The 8461-nt window shown below is 44.2% G+C and overlaps 1 protein-coding gene across 6 annotated transcripts in view; it reads left to right on the forward strand.

The window, feature by feature from the left end:
- dnai4 (dynein axonemal intermediate chain 4) overlaps positions 1 to 8050 on the forward strand; it is a 19146-nt gene extending 11096 nt beyond the window's left edge. The window contains exons 7-17 of one of the 6 annotated variants that reach the window (XM_020619588.1): positions 1210 to 1374; positions 3139 to 3324; positions 3435 to 3589; positions 4320 to 4406; positions 4550 to 4704; positions 4820 to 4977; positions 5202 to 5320; positions 5585 to 5683; positions 6858 to 7084; positions 7182 to 7335; positions 7817 to 8050. In XM_020619588.1, coding sequence (XP_020475244.1) covers positions 1210 to 1374; positions 3139 to 3324; positions 3435 to 3589; positions 4320 to 4406; positions 4550 to 4704; positions 4820 to 4977; positions 5202 to 5320; positions 5585 to 5683; positions 6858 to 7084; positions 7182 to 7335; positions 7817 to 7909 — 1598 coding nt within the window. In that variant the 3' untranslated portion in view covers positions 7910 to 8050. Of the gene's footprint in view, positions 1 to 1209; positions 1375 to 3138; positions 3325 to 3434; positions 3590 to 4319; positions 4407 to 4549; positions 4705 to 4819; positions 4978 to 5201; positions 5321 to 5584; positions 5684 to 6857; positions 7085 to 7181; positions 7336 to 7816 lie in introns of those variants that run through there. The other 5 variants (XM_020619589.1, XM_020619590.1, XM_020619591.1 and 2 more) reach the window with 5 other exon arrangements.
- The last annotated feature ends 411 nt before the right edge of the window (positions 8051 to 8461 follow it).

The following is an 8461-nucleotide window of genomic DNA, read 5'->3' on the forward strand; positions in this document are numbered from 1 at the left end:
AGGAGGAACAATGCGGTTTTCGTCCTGGCCGTGGAACACTGGACCAGCTCTATACCCTCTTCAGGGTGGCGGAGGGTTCATGGGAGTTTGCCCAACCAGTCCACATGTGTTTCGTGGACCTGGAGAAGGCATTTGACCGTGTCCCTCGCAGCGGCCTGTGGGGTGTGCTAGTTAAGAAATACTCCAGTTTTTCAGAATTTTATAATGAGTTCCAGCCCATTGTTTAGCTGTCTGCCCACAATTCCACTGTGTTGGTTGTTCATTCTTAGTGCTGTCATAGTTTTTTCAGCCACAGAGGGAAGCTGTTTGTACTGTATGCTACCTGCTCAGCAGAAAATAGCAAATAGACAAAGTGGGTGCATCTTAACTCTTTTATAGGATTGTTCTTCCTTCCTTGATCCTCGGTTGACCCTGAAGTCATTTAGGTCAAGCAAGGATTAAGGACGCCACAAGACTCTCATATCTGCTGTGAGGAGCGAGGATTGAAGGCCAAGGACGCTGCTGGAGGAGCCATGAGTGAGGATACATGAGACTGTCCCTGGTGGAAGTCTTTAGCCCTCTACCAGAAATCAATTGGTGACTGGACACTTCAGATGAAGGACCAGAGGAAAGGGTGTATCCTGTCCCTTATAACATGTTTATTCGATTCCTCTCTCCTCACATTTTTCCTTGTATATTTTCTTCGCATCTGGCATACATGGGACTAAGACACAATGAAAAGACTTGGGATGTTCCCAGAGACTAGCTGATGAGTAGCTTGTTTCTGCTGCCCCCAGTGGCCACAAAATCAGATCATACAGGTTTGAAGTGAATGAACATGGATGAATGCTGTTTAACTTTGGAGTTTCTCATCTTTGATCTTGGTAACTACAAAGGACTCACGTGCACAGGCATGCATGTGTGTAATCTGATATAGTGTCCTACAAACGTTTTCACAGTCCAGCAAACATAAATATGAATAATGTAATCTGGTAAATTTAACTTCAGCCTGATTTTAAGAGATTAATCAGTTTTCAGAACAATTGCAGATGGATTGTCTGTCAATATACAAATCAGTTAATTGACAAATCATTGCAGCTCTAGTTTGTACTGTACCCACAAACTTAAACCTACAGCAGAATTAGTTTTTCAGTCTACTGTAGACACAGTAGAATCAGTATTTCAGTGTTCAGTTTTTGAAAATAGACGAAGCATTTCCCTTTGCCACAGCCACCACTGTTACCACTTGGGACATCTATGACACCTTGTGCAGCCCTGAACAGGATGAAACCATGCACAGCCCTGAACCAGAGAAGGCCAGCTACACAGAGGCTGTTGTGGACACTGATAGAGGTACAAAGCAGAGCATGTCAGTGGGCAGCACAACCAGTACAGGTAAAGGTACACTGGAGGAACCTAGAATGTTGAGAAACTATTTCCCCCCATTGCTGGACAATATACAGGTGCTGGTCATATAATTAGAATATCATTACAAAGTTGATTTATTTCACTAATTCCATTCAAAAAGTGAAACTTGTATGTTATATTCATTCATTACACACAGACTGATATATTTCAAATGTTTATTTCTTTTAATTGTGATGATTATAACTGACAACCAATGAAAACCCCAAATTCGGTATCTCAGAAAATTAGAATATTACTGAATACCAATACAAAGAAAGGATTTTTAGAAATCTTGGCCAACTGAAAAGTAGGAGCATGAAAAGTATGAGCATGTACAGCACTCAATACTTAGTTGGGGCTCCTTTTGCCTGAATTACTGCAGCAATGCAGCGTGGCATGGAGTCGATCAGTCTGTGGCACTGCTCAGGTGTTATGAGAGCCCAGGTTGCTCTGGTAGTGGCCTTCAGCTCTTCTGCATTGTTGGGTCTGGCATATCGCATCTTCCTCTTCACAATACCCCATAGATTTTCTATGGGGTTAAGGTCAGGCGAGTTTGCTGGCCAATTAAGAACAGGGATACCATGGTCCTTAAACCAGGTACTGGTAGCTTTGGCACTGTGTGCAGGTGCCAAGTCCTGTTGGAAAATGAAATCTGCATCTCCATAAAGTTGGTCAGCAGCAGGAAGCATGAAGTGCTCTAAAACTTCCTGGTATACAGCTGCATTGACCTTGGACCTCAGAAAACACAGTGGCCCAACACCAGCAGATGACATGGCACCCCAAACCATCACTGACTGTGGAAACTTTACACTGGACCTCAAGCAACGTGGATTCTGTGCCTCTCCTCTCTTCCTCCAGACTCTGGGACCCTGATTTCCAAAGGTAATGCAAAATTTACTTTCATCAGAGAACATGACTTTGGACCACTCAGCAGCAGTCCAGTCCTTTTTGTCTTTAGCCCAGGTGAGACGCTTCTGACGCTGTCTGTTGTTCAAGAGTGGCTTGACACAAGGAATGCGACAGCTGAAACCCATGTCTTTCTGTGCGTAGTGGTTCTGGAAGCACTGACTCCAGCTGCAGTCCACTCTTTGTGAATCTCCCCCACATTTTTGAATCAGTTTTGTTTCACAATCCTCTCCAGGGTGCGGTTATCCCTTTTGCTTGTACACTTTTTTCTACCACATCTTTTCCTTCCCTTCGCCTCTCTATTAATGTGCTCAGTCTTCCCCATGATTGTGTAGCCCACAGAACTAGACTGAGAGACCATTTAAAGGCCTTTGCAGGTGTTTTGAGTCAAATAGCTGATTAGAGTGTGGCACCAGGTGTCTTCAATACTGAACCTTTTCACAATATTCTAATTTTGAGACACCGAATTTGGGATTTTCATTGGTTGTCAGTTATAATCATCACAATTAAAAGAAATAAACATTTGAAATATATCAGTCTGTGTGTAATGAATGAATATAACATACAAGTTTCACTTTTTGAATGGAATTAGTGAAATAAATCAACTTTTTGATGATATTCTAATTATATGACCAGCACCTGTATGACCATGACCTCTGTGCAAAGAGGAGGATGAAACCACTGGCTGACTTTGGTATCATTCAGACAATATGCACAGCATCTCTATTCCTCCTGTCATGAGTCACCGCTGAAGTATTATGAGGGGTTGCAGTTTTTTGCAGTTTATTGTAGATAGTTTTGCAACAACAGGCACTGTATGTATTAATATCTTGTATTTCCCTTCAGCCACTGCTGCTAGCTCATTGAAAGACATGGGAGTTTTTGGGAGCAGTTTAAATGCTGAGTCAGACTTGCAGCTCATCTTGTCATCAGAAAAATTTCAACACTGCTTTCTAGTAATGGAGAGAAGCATCCTTAGAAACGCCTTCCAACCTAAGCTGGCTGCTTACAGACAGCTGCCTGTACTAGAAGGTAAACTCAGCTCACATTTATTTCACCTTGGAAGCACGTCATGCCGTCCTCCATATACACATAAATGTTGCCGTGCAACCTTGTGTGATTGTGATCAATGATCGTGTCAGACCCAGACAGTCCAGTGAGGCCTGGGACAGTGGAGCAGAGAAAGGAGGATATAGAGAACTCTAGATCTCCAGCTCTGAAGTGTCTGTGGGCTTTTAGCTGTGAGCTCAGCAGAGGACGCAGTGTCAGCAGTATGGCCTGGAACAAGAAGAACCTGGTAACCCAGACACACCTTCTACTGTCAGTGGAAACAATTGCTGTTGCTGTAGACCCGTGTTTTATCACAGCTGTCAGTATTGTAGGATGTCTATTTAATGGTGTTGACTAAACATTAGCAATGTGGGAAAAACTGAATACAGGTCTCCATCATTTCTGCAATATGTCATTACAGATGAGAACAGATGTTAGTCATCACTGTTCTTTAAAAGTTTTGGTGCTCAAAGCATTCAAAAAGGTAGATTTAGAAAGGAGTAATGTGTCTTTCCAGAAACAGTATCCAGATTGTGTTGGATCATACCCAGAAAGCCCCTCTACTGAATAACTGTTGACAATGAAATCTGTGGATTATCCAGGTTAACTAAGACAGTGTTTGGAAGCCATACTGTTTGGTTTTGAGTGTTTGACATGGCCTTTTTGTAATGCTTTGACCAGCAGAAAATAAAATTCCATTCAGATATTCGTAGTGGTAAGTGAGAGAGCTGAGCAATACTGTGCCACGCACAACATCAAAGTTGTCTAGCAGGCAATTACAGATGAATCTTTAGCAAAGCCAACTAACACAGTTAGTAACCCTTTCTGATCAGTAGGCAAATACTGACACTTTTATGGTTCTACAAGTCATTTTTGCTTAATAAGTTATAAACCTAGAATGAACTCTGTCTAATCAATTTGATGCCTGTAGCGTAACTAAGACTTATTTTGTGCCTGTGCTCTGCACTCTCTGCTAGGACCTCTTGGCTGTGGGTTATGGCGAGCTTCACTCCAGTAACCAGAAACCAGGCTTGGTGTGCTGCTGGTCCTTCAAAAACCTTATGGTATGACTTTATTTGGACCTTTTATTTACTTCCAGACATTATGCTCCAGTGCCAAATGCTGCCGACATCTGGCCGTAACTCACAATGTTCAACAAGAGTTTAGTTCATCTGGGAGTTTCAGCTGTCATGTGTCTCCTCTGCAGTGGCCTGAGCGTGTCATCCACTGTGACAGTGCTGTGACTTCTCTGGACTTCTCATCCAACAACCCCAGTCAGCTGGCTGTGGGGATGCATGATGGCACCATTGCTGTCTACAATGTACAGAGTCAAATCAACATATCGCATGTTATCAGCAGCAGGTGAGGGCTGTGTGTGTGGCCAGTGCAGCTCTTACGTGATACACAGAAAATAAACACCCTACATACTGTACGTTATTGCTCTTTTTTCTTTGCGTGTGTGTGTGTCTATGTGCAGTAAGTGTCCCGATAAGCACTTGGGTCCAGTGTGGCAGCTGAGGTGGACTCAAACAGAGCTGAGCCTAATAGAGGAACAGGTCGAATCTCTGTCCTCTGTGTCTGCGGATGGCAGGATCTGCAAGTGGTTTGTCTTTATCAGTGACCTCAACTGCACAGGTATTGTCCTCAGCAACTGGCTTTAGCGTTGTCAGTTCAGCTTGAAGTGGGGAGTGATAAACTGTAGGAATACACATGAAATCAGAAGTAACCCATTCCCAGACTTGTTGTATAACAGCACTAACATAAAGTAATTCATTTAATCTAACAGAACAAATGATAGTAAATGAGGCATATTGTTATTATTGCATTATTGTTCATACCAATTGTGTATCTTTTGTCAGAGCTGATGAAGCTCGAGAGGGTTCATAACAAAAAGAAGAAGGCTGGAGGGAACGGTACAGAAAAGAAAAGTGTTTTGTCAGAACTGACTCCTGGTCTGTGTTTTGACTTCCATCCATTAGTAAGTCTGTAAAAGCGTATCAGTAGAGTTTAGAAAGGCTTCAGCTGAGCCTACAGTCGATCATGTCGCTGTAGAAATCTACAGTATATCACTAATGGAGGAATGTGGCTGTGAAGCTACATATTGTATAATAATTACTGTCGTGGACAATTGACACAGGTGCACAGATTTTTATATGGCAGGTTTTAGGTGTACAGGTTGTGTGTTTCTCTCTTTGACTTCATACAAGACTGCTTCTATTGTCATCCCGCGTCTCTCCTGCAGGACTCCGGTCTCTACTTGGTTGGTACATGGGAAGGTCTCATCCACAAGTGCTCCTGTTCTAACAGTCAGCAGTTTCTGCAGACCTACAGGAAACACTTTGTAAGTCTTTTAGGATAAACGCCACCACTGCTGGCTTAGAGATCCGAGGCCTTTGCTTTTCATTCCACACTAACCTGAGAAGGTCATATTTCATTTCTTCAAGTGTGAGCTTGTAAAATTTATAATTCTTTATCAGAGCATATGAGCGGAGTGGAGCGGTGAGAATTTTGTACTTCTCCGCTCACCCTCTCAGAGCTACACCAGGCTACCCTCCTCATTATTGCTCAGCGCTCAACTTGGACTGCATCCTGCTCTGCTCAGATCACACCCACTCACTCCAAAAAAGGGGGAAATAATCTTCATATATCTAACTTTTATCTTAAACTGTAGCCTGACATCCCAAAGAACTAATGAACGATGACAGCTTTTTTCCAGTTAGGAATGATTTATTTCAAATTACAGTTTTCCTGTGTAACAAGGAATATAACACAAAATGTTCTGTGTAAAATTCAGCGAGGCAGTGGGCCTAATTAAATACAAATGTACAGTATACCTGTATGACCTTCCAGGTTCTTTTTTAAAGTACTTAAGGAGGTCTGTTATTGAGCTCACAATGGCCGATTTCTGACTGAAAGTATTGGATGACTGTTCAAGACACAGATGCATTCTGGGTCAGGCTTGGTCATGCTTCAGGCTCATGGTGTGAACAGTACTGGAATGAAATTGGAGTGGGACACAGGCCAACGCTCTGTCCCTTTTAAAAAAAAGCCACTCTGCACTTTGTCCAAAGTCCGCCCGCTCCGCTCACATGCTTTGTTCTTTGGCCCACATTGCATTGCTTACTAATCCTTAAGCTGTTTCCTCTAAACATGCAAGTGATGCTGCTACTCTTTTATTAGACCAGTTTTACAGGTAACCTGTAACGTGTCCTTCGTGAATAGATCAAGTGTACTGCTTGTATCACATATTTTATTGGCACTCGCACAGTGATGTACAAGCACACCATGAGCACAGTGGTGGCATTCCTTCTGACTAGACTCGATGTATCAAACTGGAAAGATCTCACCAGTTACAGCTACAGGTAGATGTGCATGCCAAAGCACCCACTGCGTTGGGCCATCTTAGATCTTTAGATCTTCTTCTTTGTTGAGTTCTGATGTTGCTGAGCTTGTTACTGCAGTGGGCTTTTCCCTGCCACAGGTTGACTGAACAGTATCACCCTGCTCCTTCTCAGTGTCCTGTGAACTGCATCGCATGGTGTCCACTCAGTCCTGAACTGTTCCTGAGCTGTTCTTCTGACTGGACCATCCAGCTGTGGAAGCAGGACCACTGTAGCCCTGTATTAGGCTTCAGCTCCACCCAGGGGGCAGTGTACGACATCAAGTGGTGCCCAAAGTGGGCCACTGTGTTTGGGGCCATTAAAGAGGGGCAGCTGGAGATCTGGGACCTCAGTGCAAACATGTGAGTCAGACTGAGGGAGACGCTGTCTGTTCTGTTCTCTGTCTTACTCAGTTTCACCCTGTTTGTATCTGTGACATATGCTTTGGCCCACCTACAGCCTGGACCCAGTCATTGTGCAGCCTGCTGCACCTGGTGTGACCATGAAGTCCCTGCTGTTTCACACACAGTCAGACTGCATCCTGGTAGGAGACAGCGCTGGACATGTGACTGTCTACCAGTTGAAGAACCTCAGAGCGAGAGAGAGCAACCAGGTAAAACTGGAATGGGTTGCCAGGTAGAGGCTATAAGCAAAAGCTTAGGGGTGCCAGGGAACTCTGTGGACACACTGTGGCTATGAAGATTAAATAAATGTTGGCTGAACTACTAATAACATCTCCCCACAGTCATAACAATAATTTAAAAAAAAAGAAAAGATAAAAAGTTATGGGGGCAGCACGGTGGCACAGTGGTTAGCACCGTTGCCTCACAGTGAGAAGGTTCCAGGTTCGGGCCCCACCTGGGACCTTTCTGTGTGGAGTTTGCATGTTCTCCCCGTGCTTGCATGGACATGCAGCTTAGGTTGATTGGTGTCTCTAAATTGCCCATAGGAGTGCGTGCGTGTTTGTTCGTCTATGTGTGTTGGCCCTGCAATTGGCGACCTGTCCAGGGTGTACCCCGCCTTCGCCCGATTACCCCCCCCCCCCGTTTTTCCGCTCCCAACATCAAAGTGTATCTCTGCATCTTTTCTTTCAGGTGAATATCCTGGAAGGCCTCATCAGCTCTGCAGCTTCCAGACAGTTTTGCAAAACACAGCCAGATAAAAATAGGAGTATACCAACGGCATAAGTAATGTAAGTGCATGTTGGCATCGGTCATTATAGTGAAATGGCCTTGACTTCTGAAATCATCAAACATCATAGTGATGACTGAACTTGTCAAGAATGAAATATCACAGTCCTGTTCAAATAAAAGGTTGTTTTAATGTCAGAGTTTCTGTTCTTCCTTTAAGCATCGCTGCAGCTCAGAGATTAGAAAATCTGAAAAGTGTCCCGAATAACTAATGGCAATGTCCATATCCACTGTTGAAAACATTAAGGAAACACTAAAATAACACACTGGATCTTCCATCCATCCATTTTCTTCCGCTTATCCGGGGCCGGGTCGCGGGGGCAGCAGTCTAAGCAAAGATGCCCAGACTTCCCTCTCTCCAGACACTTCCTCCAGCTCCTCCGGGGGAATGCTGAGGTGTTCCCAGGCCAGCTAAGAGACATAGTCCCTCCAGCGTGTCCTGGGTCTTCCCCGGGGCCTCCTCCCGGTGGGACATGCCTGGAACACCTTCCTAGGAAGGTGCCCAGGAGGCATCCGAAAGAGATGCCCAAGCCACCTCAGCTGGCTCCT

This window comes from Monopterus albus, unplaced genomic scaffold (assembly GCF_001952655.1).
Source record: "Monopterus albus unplaced genomic scaffold, M_albus_1.0 scaffold223.1, whole genome shotgun sequence".
Classification (NCBI taxonomy): Eukaryota; Metazoa; Chordata; class Actinopteri; order Synbranchiformes; family Synbranchidae; genus Monopterus; species Monopterus albus.